The sequence below is a fragment of the Podarcis tiliguerta genome (genome assembly GCF_965153285.1).
Source record: "Podarcis tiliguerta genome assembly, chromosome: 8".
NCBI classification, from domain to species: Eukaryota; Metazoa; Chordata; class Lepidosauria; order Squamata; family Lacertidae; genus Podarcis; species Podarcis tiliguerta.
In genome coordinates, this window is record NC_139541.1 from 55549989 (window position 1) to 55568339 (window position 18351).

General features: G+C 44.5%; 1 protein-coding gene across 1 annotated transcript; it reads right to left on the reverse strand.

Annotated features, from left to right (window-relative positions):
• Positions 1-3175: 3175 nt before the first annotated feature.
• PABPC4 (poly(A) binding protein cytoplasmic 4) lies at positions 3176-18203 on the reverse strand. Its single transcript, XM_083453375.1, has 15 exons — positions 16597-18203; positions 13199-13392; positions 12682-12797; positions 12104-12243; positions 11192-11286; positions 10507-10644; positions 9783-9878; positions 8581-8853; positions 8145-8232; positions 7445-7564; positions 6454-6581; positions 5082-5175; positions 4263-4393; positions 4054-4152; positions 3176-3536 (listed from the first exon to the last, which is right to left on the reverse strand). Exons 1-14 carry the CDS (start codon positions 16787-16789, stop codon positions 4066-4068), a joined length of 1893 nt encoding a protein of 630 aa, XP_083309501.1. The 5' UTR covers positions 16790-18203; the 3' UTR covers positions 3176-3536; positions 4054-4065.
• Positions 18204-18351: the final 148 nt, after the last annotated feature.

Below are 18351 nucleotides of genomic sequence, written 5' to 3' on the forward strand. Positions count from 1 at the left end.
TCGCTCTGTAGCGGGGCTCCTCGGGCAGGGCGGGGCGCTGTTGTGCCCAGCCCTAGGGAAGAGGCGGCCAGGCGGACGGGACCAAGACCCCCGCCTGCAATCCTGAAGAGCCACTGCTGTCAGTCAGTATGGACAGTACTGCGCTTGGGGGGACCCAAGAGTCTGCATAAGGCGGCTTCCCATGTTCCGATTTACTTCGGCCCTTTTGATCAGAGCCATGAGGACTAGAATCTCTCCAAGCGCCCTGCCTGAAACCCTGGGCAGCCGCTGCCCATCAGTGTAGGCAGCACTGAGATAGAGTGTGGGGTACCCGGGGCCCAACAGGTAGCCATTCATGCCTGCGGTGAGAGATATTTCCATTGGCAGCCTGTGAAATACTATTACTCCGTTTTTCACAAAGAAGCCCTTAAGTGGAAAAGGTGCAGAAAAAGGCAATCAAAGTAACCACAGAATTGGTGCACCTTCTTAATAAGCAAAGCTAAAAACTTTTGGGGACGCGGGTGGTGCTGTGGGTTAAAGCCTCAGCGCCTAGGGCTTGCCAATCGTAAGGTCGGCGGTTCGAATCCCCGTGGCGGGGTGCGCTCCCGCTGTTCGGTCCCAGCGCCTGCCAACCTAGCAGTTCGAAAGCACTCTCGGGTGCAAGTAGATAAATAGGAACCGCTTACCAGCGGGAAGGTAAACGGCGTTTCCGTGTGCGGCTCTGGCTCGCCAGATGCAGCTTGTCACGCTGGCCACGTGACCCGGAAGTGTCTGCGGACAGCGCTGGCTCCAGGCCTCTAGAGTGAGATGAGTGCACAACCCTAGAGTCTGTCAAGACTGGCCCGTATGGGCAGGGGTACCTTTACCTTTACCTTAAAAACTTTTGACAGCAGGGCGGCTAGTTCAGAGAAAGGGGGAAAAGGCAACTAAGGAAGGAGATAAGTGGGAAAGAAAGTACATGGAGCTTCCTCCTCTCATAATACTAGAAATCAGGGTACCCAATGAAGATGGGTAGCTAAGTACGGAAACCAGAAAATGATAGCCACCAACTTAAGATGGCTTTAAAATGAAATTGGATAAAATGCACAGGAAACAATTTTACCAATGGCTACTAGGAATGATGGCTATATGCTACCTTCAGATTCCAGAGGACAACTGTTTTGGAGCTTTCTGGAGGCATCTCATCAGCCACTGTGGGAACAGAACACTGGGCTAGAGACGCATCTGACCCAGTAGCCGCCTCTTGCGTATCTTTCTTAGATCATTTGAACAATTGTCTCCTATAATGATACAGAATGTTAATTTCATTAGTGTTTCCTAAGCTGTAGCCAACTGATTTCTTTCCCAAAGTATCTGCTCACTGTTGAAATGCATAGGTGGGGATCCGAAGAGCTATTAATAAGCTCACCCAGGAGAGCATGGGCATGCCGTAAGATTCCTCTGCCTCTTAAAATAGCAGGGCCCTAAGCTATATTTCAAACAAGATTCTGAAAGGCCCCTGCAGTTTCCATAGTGGTCTGATACAAAGAAACAGATTTGTAAGGCATGCAGAACTACCTGTGGTTCTTTAGATCTTAAATATCAGAGACTGGGTATCTTTTCTCAGGTTACACTGGCATGGCCAAACTTGGTCCTCCAGCTGTTTGGGGACAACTATTCCCACAATCCCTGACCACTGGTCCTGTTAGCTAGGGATGATGGGAGTTGTAGTCCCAAAACAGCTAAGAAAGAGGCTTCCCAAGCAGCATGGGCAGTGCTGATAGTTGGAAGGGGACCTAGGAAGTCATCTAATCCCAATCCAGGGTGTAGATTGCAACATTTTAAAAGATATATGGCCTCTGCTTAAATATATCCAAGCAACGGAGATCCCAACACTTCCTGAGACTGACTGTTCCACTGTTCTTTCTTTTTTATTTTTTTTTATTTTCAATGCAAAATTATAACAAAAATTACAAACAAAAAATCCAAAAAAGAAAAACAAAGCAAAACAAAAAAACACATGCCTACAAAGAAAACCATACCATCATAATAATCTTTACATGCATATACAGTGGTACCTCGGGTTACATACACTTCAGGTTACATACGCTTCAGGTTACAGACTCCGCTAACTCAGAAATAATACCTCGGGTTAAGAACTTTGCTTCAGGACGAGAACAGAAATTGCGTGGTGGTGGTGCGGCAGCAGCGGGAGGCCCCAAAAGTGGTGCTTCAGGTCAAGAACAGTTTCAGGTGAAGACCAGACCTCCGGAACGAATTAAGTACTTAACCTGAGGTACCACTGTACACATATTGACTTCCTTCAATATGTGACTGTTCCACTGTTCATCAGGAACATTTCTTGTAACGTTTAAGCCAACAGTTCTAGTCTGTCACATGAGAGCTCTTCAGACCACTGAGGATTGCTATCACATCTTCCAGTAACATTCTCCCAGCTCTTTCAATCATGACTTGGTTCCCAGGCCCTTCACCCTCCCCTGGAGACACTCATGTCACTGTCCTTAAAATGGGAGGCCCAGAAATAGTATTCCACCTATGGCCTAACACACAATCAAGTGGACTGCTAGACCAGCTTTATGTCAGTAAAACACATCTGTACCTGCTCTTAAGCTTACAGTTTATAAGACATGACACAAAAGGGGGAGGGAGGAGAAAAAAAGTTAGTGCAGTTGCCAATTCTTAAAATAACTGGGTGGGCTAGAAGCATTTCAGGTAGCCTGTGGAATGGCTATGGCTAGGTAAGAGGTTAGAAAGAGTCAAAATGCATCTGGTTTCTCAGCAGAGCCAACAGAATACCCCTGCTTCTAATCTCTCCCTCTGCTGCATTCTGATGGAACTTTTTATCCTCCAGATTTGGGCACTAGGCTTCTGTTAACGCAGTCCAATATTGCACAGCTTTTTTAAAAAGCAGCTATACTGCACTGTTGACTCATGTTCAGCTTGTGATCACAATTATACTACCGACATAGATATCAGCCTTGAAAATAGAATGCTAGTGTCAGTCAAGTTGGTGCTGTGTGGCAGCATGAAAATAAGGGGAAGCAAAAGGAACTCGCCCTCAATAGTGTTTGTATATAATTCCTTCACTTCAACCCAGCTTTCACCGGGGTTCCTACCTAAAAGGGTTTGCACTCAGAATAATTTGAAACCTGGAGGCCACATTATCAGGAGGCTTGAAGAAGACTCGGGCAATTACTTGAAATATTTTAATTATTTTATTGATAACACTTTCCAGACTTTGCAAACAAGATTGTTTGATCAAAACCAAGAACCACAAATGAAAATGTTCAGTCAGAAAAATGTAAGTGCCTGCTCATGGGAAGACAAGGTAGCTGCAACCCTGGCTTCAAGAAGGAAAACTTGCATATTTAAATCTTGGAAACCAAAAGCAGTAGAGGATTTTTCTTTAATTTTTATTTTTGCAAATAAGGCATATTCACTTTTTTTTACACACTGGCAATGTATTATGTTGCATGATATTGAAATGTGCAGTATAATGTTATTTTCTAAACAGCTTCAGGTGGTTTCTTCAGGGGGCTCGTTTGGCTTTCTACAACCTATAAAGAGAGAAAGAATGCCGTAATGCTGAATTAGTTCCTCAATTTCTTCCTAGTTACCCACTCTTCAGACAGTGTAATTCTGTATGTTGTTGCACCTCACAGGTTTTGAGAAGAACATAGACATTTTAGGGTTACTTTGCAAAACAATTATGGATCAAGGTGAAGTACAGGCAGAGGGGAGGAGGAATCAACCCTGAATTCTGCTAAAGTTAAATTCTCTACTGATTTTAAGTAATTACTTGAGATTATCAATTGAATCTTTATGCAAACGTTTTGGTCTTTTAAAGGATATAATGATAGCCCATGGAACCTGGGACAATTTTAACCTTCATTTTTGCAAACAGAAGACAAGTTATCCTTATCGGGTAAGCCTAGAACCAAACCATACTTGCTTTCTTGGTGCAGCTTTTTGGCACAAACAAGACAGAAAGATCCACAGTTTCTCCATATCCGCTCTCAAAAGCAAGTGACAGCTGTGAGCAAAGAGAAGAACCAGGCCAGCTGGAATACTTACCAGCCTCCCTAGTTACGAGGTAGCAGCAACTATGCCCACTTTCTGGGCAGCTTCTTTCTTGGCTTGGTGAGCTTGCAGCACTGCCACAGCCTCCTCCACCTGGGGCAGGAAGAAACCAGGTTCACTATCACTCACCCAAGAAAGCAAAAAGAAGGATACTCCCCCTTGAATGTATGCTGCAGAATACAGAGAATGGGGAGAGCCATTACCTTCGAACGGAGGGATTCTGGGGATTCTAGCATGTGCAGCAACTCTGAATTGTCAATCTCTAGCAGCATTCCTGTGATCTTTCCTGCAAGGCTGAGATGCATAGCTTGGATGAGCGGGAACAAACGTTCTCCTAGGGAAGCAAAAGTTAAGCCAGTCAAGAAGAAGGGTGTCAACTTCAGGCTCACACAGCCAGGGCAATGCGGAGGGAAGAGATCCTTGAGTCTGAAGGTATTTTGAGTTTCTGTACCACCCAGTCAGCTAGATGATGGGTGAGAGACAGTGTTGGCCAGCATGTAATGGCTTTTTCCACCTGCTCTGTCCCATTCTCCCTTCATAAGGGAGCTGTTTCCAGAGGAAGAACTGTGAAGGGTGAGAGACTCCATTTCACCTGTGCTGCCCCACCTCCAACCAACCCAAGGAACCTTCAATAGTGAGTTGATGCCACAGGTGTTATGTAACATAAAATACAGATAAGCAGCATAGAAATATAATCAACTGGAAATCAACACAGAAAGCAGGTATCTTCCTAAATCATTAAGTGCCATGGGATATCAACACACAAGACTCTGTTGGTCCTCTATGAAGCTTCCCAGGAAAAGCTCTACATGGGAGCTGCCCACCACCCCACCAAACTGGAATCTATGGCTTTCCAGTACAGATAATCATTTACAATCTGAGAAGCAAGATATTAAGCTATTACGTACCCTGTCACTTCTGTACACATGTGCTTAACATATTGTAGAGAAACTTGCTTTTACAAGATTTTGCCTATGGCACTTGTGCCCCACATCTCAGAGGGATCGAAAGGATTGGCTTACCCAGCATCTGTTTTTGCTCCTGGGGAGGGGCAGCAGCTAGCATAGATGCAGTTAAAGGCTCTTGTCCTTGCACATGAACAGCAGGCTGAGGGGCCTGTAAAAGAGAAGAAAACTTTTATGTTGTGAACAACCCTGAGATCCACAGATGAAGGGCGGTATATAAATGTAATAAATAAAACAACGCAGTAAGAAGTGAAAAGGGAATCGGTTCTTCGTTTGTTTTAAAACAATAAACTTATCAAAGAATTATATGCCAAAAGTTCTCTTTTTAAAAGTCATATTTTGACTAAAATGTTCACAACGGTAGTATATCATCCTTACAAGAACTCTATCTTAGTTTTGGAAAGAACTTGTTAAAGTCAGGGAATGGAACTACATAATCAAATATTAACACACACTGAATAGTTTGGGGAGAAAGTTTCTCTCAAAATCCTCAAACTTTGAAACTGGGGATGTAAGAGGAAATGCCTGAATCTTATCAGTGAAGTTCTTTAATACAACAGCAGGAATGGGCTGCTGGGAAAACAGAGCTTCCATAAAATGACTGATGGAATAGGTCTTTGTCAAGTGCCTGAAGTTCAACAGAGCAAGTGGAGGAGGGCCTTTCTAATCTCAGCTGGAAGGGCCACAATACTGCATAATGGCTTCTGGTGGATACAAGCCATGCATCTGAGCCATCAACAACCACTAACAGAGACTCCCCTAAATAACTGTGATGAGTCAGGAATCAGGCAGTCTTTAAGATATCCTAGACCCAACGTATTAAGGGCCTTGTAAATTCAGAACCTTGACTTTGTCCCACAACCACATGGGACAGCCACTGCAAGCTTTTAAGCTTTGGTGTTATATGTTGGCAGTAGTCTGCCTGCACCAACAGTCCCAAGGTAACTTCACTTTGTTTTATTCACCCTGTCCTATTATGCTAAATACAGAACACAGTTCCCTTGAAGCTAGTGGAGCAAGCACCTGAAGGAGTTTCTTTAGGTTAACTCAGTTCCCTGCACAAAGCTGGACTGTTGATTTCTGCACAGACTGTACATGTTTATGGCAAACTGTCTGAATTATATGCCATTTTTATATATATAAAAAAAACAATTGCTTACATACAGAATGCTTGCTAAACTGCCTGCTGTCCACAGATTAGTTGAGATTCAGAATCATGATGCATTGCAAACAAAGGGCAGAAAACAATCTGCCACATAAAATTTAAGAAAAGCAGGTCTGAACCAGCATGATAGGAACACAGACACTGTTTCAGCCTGAGACTGAAAGACCTGACCATGACTTTCCTGAGCTTGAGAGGAAAAACCACAACACAGATATTCCCTGCAGTCTTAACACTGATGTTTCCATGCGAAGCCTCTTGTGCTACCTGCAAAGGCTGTACAGCTGGGTGGGGGCTGCGGACACTGGAGGCATATTTGTATGGCGGAACAGCCCTTGGAGCTTGCGCGGCTACAGGTGGTCGAGGTGCTAAATTTGGAGCTGTGGCAGGAACCCCTGGGGTGTTTTTTAAAAAGAGATACAAAATGGAGAATCAGAAGGTGTTTTTTTAAAAAAAGTCAACAATATCACATCTCCCTCCCAAAAGCTCAAGACAACATAGCCCCACTATCATCACTTTATCTTCACAAATAAACTGTTTGCAGATCACATTAGACCAGATTGTAAAGCAAACAATGGCTTAATAGGAATGAGCAGCGTGCTAATGCATGCTTCTCACACGTTCCTGTGCTGCTGCTCCCCTGCTGCTGACAAAACGAACCACAGTCCAGCTGTCACGCTGTCTGAACCTGGGCTCATGGCTTGTTTCTCCAAACGAGAAGTGGTAATCAAGATTTGTTTGTGGCTCACTGTTCATGATTTGCTGGTGCACGCTGCTCAGTCGCATTAACATGCAGACTCTTTTAAACTATGGCTTAACTTTCATGCGACATGCAAGCTGGGACTGGGACTGACAGCTGAGTGTGGAATTTGAGCCTGGTGTCCCCAATTCTAGTCCTGTTAAGCAAGTTTATTTGAAACTGGGGCTATTATCTGTCAATTCTTATAAGATTTGCCTTTTAGGTGTTTGTCACCCTGGGTTCCTTTGGGAATGAAGGGCAGGTTACAAAATTAATGGTCAAAAATAGTACTAAGTGCAAGGACTAAAATTCTCTGCTACCAAAATATCTATAGACAGACCCATCTACGTTACTGACTGTCAAGTGCCATGCAACACTATCAGGTGCCCTCAGAAGGAATGGGCAGCAGAACTCCACCACTCTTTGCACACACCAGAAAACAGAATGATCTACCTTCTATCCACATCCCAAATCAGCTTCTATAAACCAGTAGGAAACCCTGCAAGTCCAGTCACTTACCAACCCTTTGGGTTGCACCAGGCATGCCACGTGAGGCTTGAGCATTGCTCGCTGGAGCCAGATGGCGTAGGGCTGGTCTTGGTCCAGACTGGCGCATAGTGTTTGGTATTCCTTGGAAGCCTGGAGTGGGGTTTTTTTTTTGGGGGGGGAGGCAGAGAGATAGAGAGCACAAAGCTACTGGTCAATCACAGTAGGACAATACTACTGAACTAAATTGTGGCAAGGACAACCACAGGGATTAGACATTTGGGACACACAGTTTCTGCTAGGCTACCATATCCTGGTAGATCAAAAAAGGAGATGACTGCCTTTACAAGGATGGTCAACTCCTGGCTCAGGGGCTGATAAGGCTGCCCCAAGCAAATGTTTCTTCCGCCTGCCACACAGGACTATTTTTGGCTGTAGGGGCAAAAAAAAAAAAAAAAAAAGATACAGCACAGGGTGGGTGGATTCAGCAGCCTGATGGTGATGCAAACTGCCCTCTCCCGACTTCATTTCTTCAGCTGATCTGCACAGGACAGCTACTTTTCCTGTATACATGTGTTGTCTTCACATGTGAGAATGTGGGATGGCCACACTAACCCACCACCGAAATGTGACCCCCCAGAGTTGGCCAAGGGTAAATGTAGCCCGAGAGAGAGGGGGGGGGGAAGGTTTCCTGCCTCTGCGTCCAAGGTCCAAGTGGCTCCTTCATGCTCACCTTGAGGTCTCCCTCCTTGCTGCCAACGTGGGTTAGGCCTCATCTGAGTCATCTGATTAGGTGCATAGTAAGTGGGTCTGTTCTGAGCCTGAAAAGCAGAGCAGGGCATGCAGTCACATTGCAAAATTACTATTAACATTTATCGGTTGCTTTAGACAAAAGAAAAAGTCTCAAAGCAACTTGATAAATGGTTCTTAAGCAGGTTTAAATGCCCCTGTTCATATGTTCCAACCCCCAATTCACAGGAAAAGTGGGGGGAAATATCCTGTATGCTTCATTCTTCAGTGACCAAGAACCTACAAATTTTAGAAGGTGATAATTTTGCTTCTTTCAGGTAGTTTAATATGCCGTAGACAGATCATGTATCAAAGCTAGTATTTTGGACAGAGTAGCTATAATCCTTGAAGAGCCACAACCCATTTTTGCTCGGACTTACCTGGGGCACAGCTGGCATGAAATACCCTCCTGCCGCTGGCTGGAACTGATTAATGATGGCATTGGCAGGCAGGGCTCTCATTCCAGCAATGCGCTGCATGTATTGGTTGGTGAGGTGGGCTTTCCGCTCCTCCTTTCTCTGTGCCAATGCAACATATAGTGGTTTGGAGCCCACAATGCGCCCATTCATTTCCGTTACAGCTTTGGTGGCTTCTTCCGGAGAGGAAAAGCAGACAAAGCCAAACCCTTTGCTTCGCCCGTCTTCCAGCATCACCTAAAGAAAGGTAGTTTTTAAAAGCAACTCAGGTAAATAAAGCCTCATGGTTTCTGCACTGATGCTGCGTCAAGTTGCCTAAGCTGGGGGAACACTGCCATGGGTGGGTGGGGAAACATCTCAAGATGGCAATGTTAGAGGAGCCCCATTGTTAAGAGAATTCATGCAAAAGCACTCTGCAAACTGTTCTGCCCACTGGCTTTATGTCAGGGATAAGTTTGTAACCACAAACAGGACATATAAGAATAGCACTTTGGAAGCAGGCTTGCTCAATAACCCCAGCCAGCCCTCTCCCTGCCCTTAGTTCACACATGGATGGTAACTTTATCCCTGATCTATCACTTGCTAATTAACAGTGCAGATGAAAACCACCACAGGACCACTGCAGGCTTTAACACCCAAATGGCAGAACCTGAGGTACCACTATGCCTCATCATCTGACTTACACAGCACTGTTGAACTTAACCCAGGAAACTGCCCCGCATAAGCCCAATGTTGCAAAGATGTAGAGACAAGCCCTCAACAAAGAGAGAAGTGACTTGTCTGGATTTGCTTTGCATTGCTTTAGCACCATGTGTCCCCAGACCTACACATATTCTGCCAGGCCCGGGAAAGATTCAGGTGCAGCCCTCTCACAACAGCAGCAGCATGGATCATACAACCATCAGAGGCAAAGCTGCAGGTAATTTCACTATCCTCTTGCCCCCAGACGTTTAGCACAAACAAAGTTAGCACAAACAAAGTTTGTTTTATGGACAAGATGCATCCAAAGCAGGTTACCTGAAATTAAGTCCCACTAAGTTCAGCAGGTCTTAACTAAATATATTTAGGATGCACCCTTAGGCAGATTCCTCAACAGTTCCTACTTCTGAGGGACTTTCAGTTATGAAGCCTTACTCTGTGTCTGTTAAATTCCATCCAGTCTTTACCTTGGCACTTGTGATAGACCCAAAAGGAGAGAATTCCTTCCTCAGCTTCTCATCATCAATTGTATCATCCAGGTTCTTAATATATAAGTTAACTCCCTAAAACAGAGAGAAGAAATTGGCATGCCACAGTAACAATGCAGAAGGGGACAATAATTCATCTTTACAAGCAGTAAACTGCAAGCAAAGCCAATATGTACTGATGGATCTTTACAAACAAATAATGTTCCATCACCTGCTGAAGGCAAAACAAAAACAAAAAACTGAAATGTTACAGAGTTGTAGAGGCAAGTCTCTTGTAAGAGAACATAAACTTGCCTGGATTTCCTCTGCGTTGCTTTAGCATCACATGTCCCCGGGCCTGCACCTCACAGCAAGGAGCGGGAAAGATTCAGATGCAACTCACATCAGCCCCCTTCCCTGGATCTGACTTTCTTCTGGGCTACATACAACCCACGTATTGTTACTACCATCCAATTATTGAATTTACTCAAACAGGACATTCAGCTGCTAGCCGCTACTCATGGAACCAAAACCTTCACACGTGGCCAATCTCACTAAGTGTCACTGTTTAATTTGACAGTGTCCATCTTATTCGACACAACAGAGAATGTACAAGGAGACCAGAGTCCAGATGGCAATCTAAGACAAAACACACTGTAACGGTTCCACCCCACAAATGTGTGATGTTAGAAACCTAATCAAATCAGGAGCATATTCCTTTTACCTGATACCGGCTGATTCTCTCTTGTTTTAGCTGCTCAAATTTCCTTTTCAGCTCTGCCTGGCGCTCCACTTTCTTCTGTGCCCGGCCCACAAACACCATTTTCCCATTGATATCTTTTCCATTCATTTCTTCCACTGCCTGTAAGGGATTTGAAAAGAGCAAATGTTTCTAAGATGCTGAACTGGTTACAAACACTCTTATTAACACTCCTATTTCTTCTCCTGGACTAACAACCCCATCTGAAATTTGGCAGGCTTCATCCACTCAGTAGTGGCAGATATCTTCCAGTTCTGCCAAAAATTAAAAAGGGATAGCCATGTGTTGATTTCCCCATCTGTCAACAGGGAGACATGCAAAGCTACATGAAACAAACCAGAGTGAGGCTACCCTTTGGGCTGAAAGCAAAGGGCAAGGTCCATCCAAGCCCCCAATCTAAAGCGGGATCCTTTTTTTTATGTGCGCCCCTAAAAATAATTGCAGAACCACCACATTTTAACCATAAATAAAACCCTTTAAAGTCCAAAACCACCTTGTTTTGTGGTTGCAGGAAAACAGCTGACAAGATAGTGGAAAATAGTTCCAAGGCATAAGACTGGCTCTGTGTTTGGGTGCCACCCATAAACATTTGCTGAATGCCTCTTTTCCAATCCAGAAGGAGGTAATGCATATTCTGTAACCCATATACCTTGTTGGCTTCTTCGTGCTTCTCAAAGCTCACAAAACCAAAGCCTTTTGACTTCCCAGTGGGATCTGTCATGACTTTAACGCTGAGAGTCTTGCCTATTACCAGAAGAAGAGAGTTAGCAAAGGTAGCTTACAGCAAATTTCAAGGAAGAGCTTTCAAAATGAAAACCTGTAGCTTAAGGATTATTCCCTACACCAAGTCAACATTGATGCTTCAAATTTGCCAGGCTGAGACCCAATGTTTACAATATCTCCTAGGAGAAACACCCTATTCTATTCTGCTTTGCAATCTTTCTTTCCTTTTCCCTTTATTATATTTTATTGCCAGGAACTATTAGATAATCTCGCGCATAAGAATTTAAACAATTTTGCTCTCAAAAAGAACACCAAGTGCTGAAAAATAAGTTCTCAATTCTCTCTATATTAGTTTGCTCCAGTGAGTACATGGATAATAACCAAAGAGCCAGAACGACAACAAAAATAAAGTCAGTTTAAAATGGGGGGAAATTGTAAATACTAAAAGGTGAAGTCATAAACAATGTATTACAAAAGCTTAGTTAATGAAGCATTATAATATGATGACAAACTATATATACATATTTTTAAAAACTATCAGTTCAGCATATCTAACACCCTCCAAGTTCAGATAGTTTAAAAGGAACAGCAATGAAGAAGGTAGGAAGAATGCCCCCCTGCACTCAAGGATGTTTTGTTGGCATCGTTTCAGCTCTTTCAGCCTTTGGCATAGCCGTAAGGGATCACTGTGGCTTCCTTAAACCAAATTCTTGACTGTGAGGATGCTTCATGTGCACAGCACCCAAGAGCCTAGATGATAAGTTCAAAAATGAGTGAACAAAATGGTACCAGCTATGATGGCTTCAGAATGTTAACAACTTGCTGCTGGAATATTTACCATATTTGCTGAAAAGCTCCTTCAGCCGTTCGTCATCCATGTCATCCCCAAAGTTTTTAATGTAGACGTTGGTGAACTCCTTTGCTTTGGCTCCCAATTCTGCCTCACGCTCTTTACGAGATTTAAATCTCCCAACAAATCTGGATGGGGAAAAGAAGAAAAGCTAAGATGAAAAACGCTCCCCTGCCAACAACAGAAAAGAAAGGTTAAAACAAAAACAACAAAAAACAGGCAGCAGGTAGGTGTGAGAAGGGCAGAAATAAATAGGGTAAACAACCAAGCGGAAAAATCCAGTCCTGATATGGAAGCAGCAGCACAAAAACACCCACCCAGTGCTACTCAACAGGGAAAACCAGAAGGGAGTCAACTAAGCCCAGCAGCGGGGAGGCAGAAAGTGAGGGGCAGGCCCCTACGCCAGGGGGAGTAGGCTGTGGCTCGGGCAGGGAAACTCACCAGCCCTGGAGTAGAGAGGCAGCAGGCCAAAGCTGGGCCAGGAGAACCAGCAGCCTTGTGGGTTAATACTGAGATGCATCACGGCTCATGCGGTGGCTGCCGCTGCTTCTGGCCGAGACACTCACACTTTGCGGTCGTTCAGCAGCATGCCATTCATCTTCTCAATGGCCCGGTCCGCAGCGTCCTGTGTCTCAAAGTGCACAAAGGCATAGCCCTTAGAGCCGTTCTCGTCACACACCACCTGCAAGGCAATTGGGCAGAACTGAATAGCATGTACCAGCACCCCAAGGTGTTGGGTTGCTCACTTCTCTTCACCTGAACTGAGCTTCAAAAAACCTGAGTTTTTTTGCACCAATATTGTGAATGAAATCACAAGAGCTGTTGTTCAATATTTAAGCAAAGTTTCCAATCAAGGAAAGGAAAGGAAATGCTGTTAGAATACCTGGCAAGAACTTCTTGTCTCCAGATCATTTAAGCAATCTTTTTACTAGATTTCCATATTACAACTTAACTTACACACACACACACACACACAAAATCCTATTCCATTTTACATGCATTTAAGACCCAAACCACCTCATGATGTGTTAAAATACATATAAGCAAATCTTCCTGGAATCCTAGGAAGATAAAAAGTCTCACCTTGCAAGAAAGTATATTCCCAAAAGCCGAGAAAGTGTCATAAAGTGCCTTGTTGTCTATGGATTTGTCCAGGTTCTTAATAAAGACATTCCCTACCCCTGATTTCCTCAGGGAAGGATCACGCTGAGACCACATGATGCGGATGGGTTTCCCTTTGATCACATCAAAGTTCATGGTGTCCAGAGCTCGCTCAGCTGTAGGATGAGAAGCAATAAAAAGACTGTCCTTTGAGCAAAAGGGAAGCAATCCTTCACAAGCAGGTGTCTCTAAATAATGTCAACCTTATGGACATTCTCTACCACATCACACATTTAGGCAACCTTTTTTTGGATAATTTGTATTTTAAATAAATAAAGTATTTCCTTCAGCTAAGCAGCAAACCACATGAAGACTAAGAGAAGGGGTGGAAAGGTGTGTTTATGTACATGCACATCTATGCAATACTCAGCATCTGACTATTGCCAATACTGACTATGACCTCTGCAGGTGATTCAGTAAAGGTAAAGGGACCCCTGACAGTTAAGTCCAGTTGCGAACGACTCTGGGGTTGCAGCGCTCATTTTGCTTTACAGGCCGAGGGAGCCGGCGTTTGTCCGCTCCACAGACAGTTTTTCTGGGTCATGTGGCCAGCACAACTAAGCTGCTTCTGACGCAACGGAACACCGACGCCAGAGCAGGACACGAAACGCCGTTTACTTTCCCGCCGGAGCGGTACTTAATAATCTACTTGCACTTTTTGGCATGCTTTTGAACTGCTAGGTTGGCAGGAGCTGGGACCAAGCAACGGGAGCTCACCCCGTTGCAGGGATTTGAACCACCGACCTTTTGATAGGCAAGCCCAAGGCTCAGTGGTTTAGACTACAGCACCACCCGCGTCCCAGGTAATTCAGTACATCAGCACTAATACGGACAGGTCCAGGAGCACAGTGCAAATACTGCACCTAGTGTATGTAGTAGCAAGCATACTGATGGAAAGATTTTCCCTAACCAGGTGAGACAGGCAGGAAATATGCTTGGTGCATATCCAAAACTTGCCAGTGCCAGGGTTTTTTTTTTTATAAACAGCAACAAAAGACTTGGAACCAAGTTGTTATTACCATGTGTACTTCAGCATCACTGCTTTCTTCGCCATTCAGGCATTATAATGTATGTCCACCCTATGCCAATACAGAATCAGAGAAGTCCTACTCAAACTAAGTAGGGCATCACATCCATCGTATTCTAAAGCTTCAGCAATGTAGACTCTCCCTTAACTCACACTAATCCTCCTTCAGGATTCTATTTCTGTACTGAGTAGCATATTAAAAGGATGATGACATATACACACCAGGATCCTGTTCATAAAATTCAGAGGCTTGGGACTCAGTTGCACGCCAAGTGAGTAGCAGGAAGGAGAGAGCAGGCAAGCCTGAGGCTAGAATGAGAATGTGCTACCTGATATGCTACCCACCTATTTGCCTCTAACAGGCAAAAGTGTCCCAACTGGGGGTGGGGGAGGAACCCATGCAGGGCTTTCCTGGCTGCCTCACCTAAAAAAAAAGAGCCCAGGTAAAGCAGGGGGGAGCACGGGCAGCAGAAATCAGGAGAGAGAATGAATGAATACAGGCTTAAGATTTCACATATGTCCCCAGAAGTACTCTTTATGAAGCTAATCATATGCCTTCTTTACCAAGACCTCACCTACAAAATTAGAAAGCTGCCTGGCCAAATTGAACTAAACACCTGTGGATTCTTTTCCCTGATATAGGATATTCTTAATATAGGGAGACTGAGTGGAAAAAGTTAGCTAATTTAATGAATCACTCATCATTCTTGACTATACCTCAAAATGCATGTCCTTATTAATATTAAACTGTCTGCATCTCAAGGGGGAGACAATGCTGTCTTTTTCACCATCAATTCATTTCAGCGCCTTCCCAAATAAGTTTCCCCTTTTACCAAAAATAGTTCTCAACAAGTATGCCCAAAATACTACACAGAACCCTTAAAAATTAACCCTCACTGGCTGACCACCTGCTGTTGTTGCCTAGTGTTTCAAGTTGCCCATTGCATCATAGCATGATGCAGACCAGGGCTGTCAAGAGTAGTGCTTAAGGGGCTGCTTGCTTCCACCAACACTCCAGGTCACGTTACCAGGCAGGTGGTACTGAAAGCACCTACTGAGCAAGACATGAACACTACCCAAGAGTGAGCCATGGCTGATATTTTCAAGGACTCCTACCCTCATTCTATTCCCTTACTGTCAATCATTTGCCAAAGGGGGGGGGGGAGGGAGAGGCACCATGGTTTTAGTTGAAAGGAAGATTCAGTTGTGTTGCTTTAACCAAAAGAATTCCATTTCAAGAGGCACCTCAGCCCAGCTAGTCAAATTTGGCAGCGTTTATTTATAGCAAGAAGAGGTGCTCCAAAGACATGTGTTGGCAAGCACAGCAACCCTTAGAATACACCACTTGCAGCTGAGAGGGGATGAACAGTTGGAAGTAGGCATGCAACAAGAGGCTCCACCACAGCACTTGTTGCACCGTAAATATGCTAGACCCCTTGCCCTGCAGAGGTTCCCTAGCAGCATGTGACCATGGGCTTTGAGATGTTGCTGTAAAATAAACATTCCCCCATGCTCAAAGTCATATTTATACAGCAGTGTGGCAGATAGACTGGCAGCCTTCTGAAACATTTACCGTATTTTTTGCTCTATAAGACTCACTTTTTCCCTCCTAAAAAGTAAGGGGAAATGTGTGTGCGTCTTATGGAGCGAATGCAGGCTGCGCAGCTATCCCAGAAGCCAGAACAGCAAGAGGGATTGCTGCTTTCGCTGCGCAGCGATCCCTCTTGCTGTTCTGGCTTCTGAGATTCAGAATATTTTTTTTTTCTTGTTTTCCTCCTCCAAAAACTAGTTGCGTCTTGTGGTCTGGTGCGCCTTATAGAGTGAAAAATACAGTACTGAAAAATGCTTTTCATTTTCTCTACAAACCTCCAGGTGATGTACCCATGCATTTATCTATTTGATTTATATCCAGCTTTGCAATGCATAAAGCTCCTCAGTGAACTTACATGAAATAATTACATTAGGGCTGCTTCTCTCACACAATATTCATCCAGGGTAGCCAATATGCTCTCTCACCAAAACTCCGTATATCAGTCATTAGGGTACTGCAGCTCTTCCAACTGCTGTTTATTCTCAACTTCCTACAACTGTTGGGCCCATTTGCCTAACTGCAGGCTCCTTTAGTTCCTTCCCCTGTAGACTGCAATGCTCAGACAACTCTAGTTTCAGCCAGTGCTTGTTTCTGGGAGACCACGTGGCTGGAAGGAAATGGTGAGAAGCAAGTGGTGTGTGCAGAGTGCAAACTTTGGGATACCATAATAAATAATCTTGATTTGCCCCATACTGTACTTACCATCAGCTGGTTGCTGAAAGTTAACATATGCATATCCTAGGGAGCGACGAGTTATCATATCTCTGCAGACACGGATGGAGAGCACAGGACCCGCAGGACTGAACTTCTCATACAGCATGGCTTCTGTGACATCAGGGTGCAGGTCACCCACATACAGAGATGCCATCGGGTAGCTACTAGCAGCTGTGTTCATCTTTCACTCAGAGGCCCAGATGCTTATGTTAAACTTTTTTAAAAAGTATTTTTTAATATATTTTTAAAAAAAACTTCACTAGATTTTAGAGGAATGGGGTCAGAGCTAAGAGGAAAGGCTGAAGAAATGCTAGAAAGTATTGGAAAAATAAGGGAAAGCGGCTTTAAGAGAAAAAAGCAGTGCAAATTTCAAAAATATAACTAATATTTGACTTGATAAGAGGACTGAATCAGATTTGGGTGGAAATTTGTACAGAAAACTAAGTTAAGGGACCTGAAATGTTTCAAAAAGCTGTTTAAATGTATTTTTTTAAATGAAATTTCCAATTCTGCCTTTAAAAAGACCCGTATATCTTTCCCTTGCAAAATGAGCAATTGTAGATTGTATTTTAAATTTGTAGTTTAATACTTCTGGATTAACTTCTTTCCCTGTCTTCCAAATATTAAAAGGGTAACTTTTTAGGAGCAGCGGTCAATAACCCTGTGCCATTTTAAATTAATAACTAACAGCTGTTGCCCCTATAAGACTACTTTGCAACACAGATAAAATCTGGTTTAAAAAGACAACAATGTGTATCTACCAAGGCCTGGTATGGCTTTAGTTCTTTTTTAAAAAAACTTTTAAAGGGCAATTTTAAAAGGCAGGAAAACAGTACAGAAGGCCAAGCAGATCAAGACGAAGCGAGAGACCTGCAGTCATTAAGAGGGAGAACGAAGGGTAGTGGTAGGAGAGGAGAAAGTGCGCGGAAAGTGGGGTGCCGGCGGCAAGACGAGGCGCAGGGGCGGCAATGAACTGGGGAGGCGGCAAGGCAAACCTGGGCTCTGGCTTCAAGGAAGGTGAACGGGGAAAGAAAAGAAACGGGGTTCCGACCCACTCTGGGCGGGCCGGGTGGGGGAAAGCGATTCTAGGGTGGCGGAAGGTGGGGTAAGGATATTAGAGACGAGGTGAAAATAAATAGGAATAAATACGGAGGGGGTGTTGAGGGGGAAAAGACACACCAAAGACGATTGAGGGGGGAAGAAAAATCACGAGGCAGATTTGGGGGTTATTAGAGGCAAAGACAGACAGGCAGGCAGGCAGAGAAGCGTCAGCTAAAAGCGGCCCCCGCGCAATTAACAATTGCTTAATTATATTATTATTATTATTAAATTAATTACCCTCCTCCTTATTCCTGTTTGTTATAATCAATTTTTTCCTTTGGTTTTTTTTTTCTCTTTTGCTGTTTTTAAGGCTTTTTTTTTTCTTTTTAGGGTTTTTTTCCCGCGCCCCCCTCCCTTCCTCTTCCCTCCTCGGAGGCTGCGAGCAGAGAGGGGGCAGCGCTGGCCGACCAGGACCCTTTATAGGCCGCGCCGAGGCGGGCCGCCGGCCGAGGGCGACGCTGCTGCTCGTGTTGCCGGCGCCGCCGCCGCGAGGGCTTCTGGGCCGCCTCAGCGACAAGGAAAGCGGGGAAGGAAGAGCGGAACACGGAGCGGAACGGAGGGGCCGCCGCCAGCTGCAGCGCCACCGCCTGGCCGGAGGAGGAGGCGGCGGCGACGCTGCTTTTCAGTCTCTCTCCTCACGCC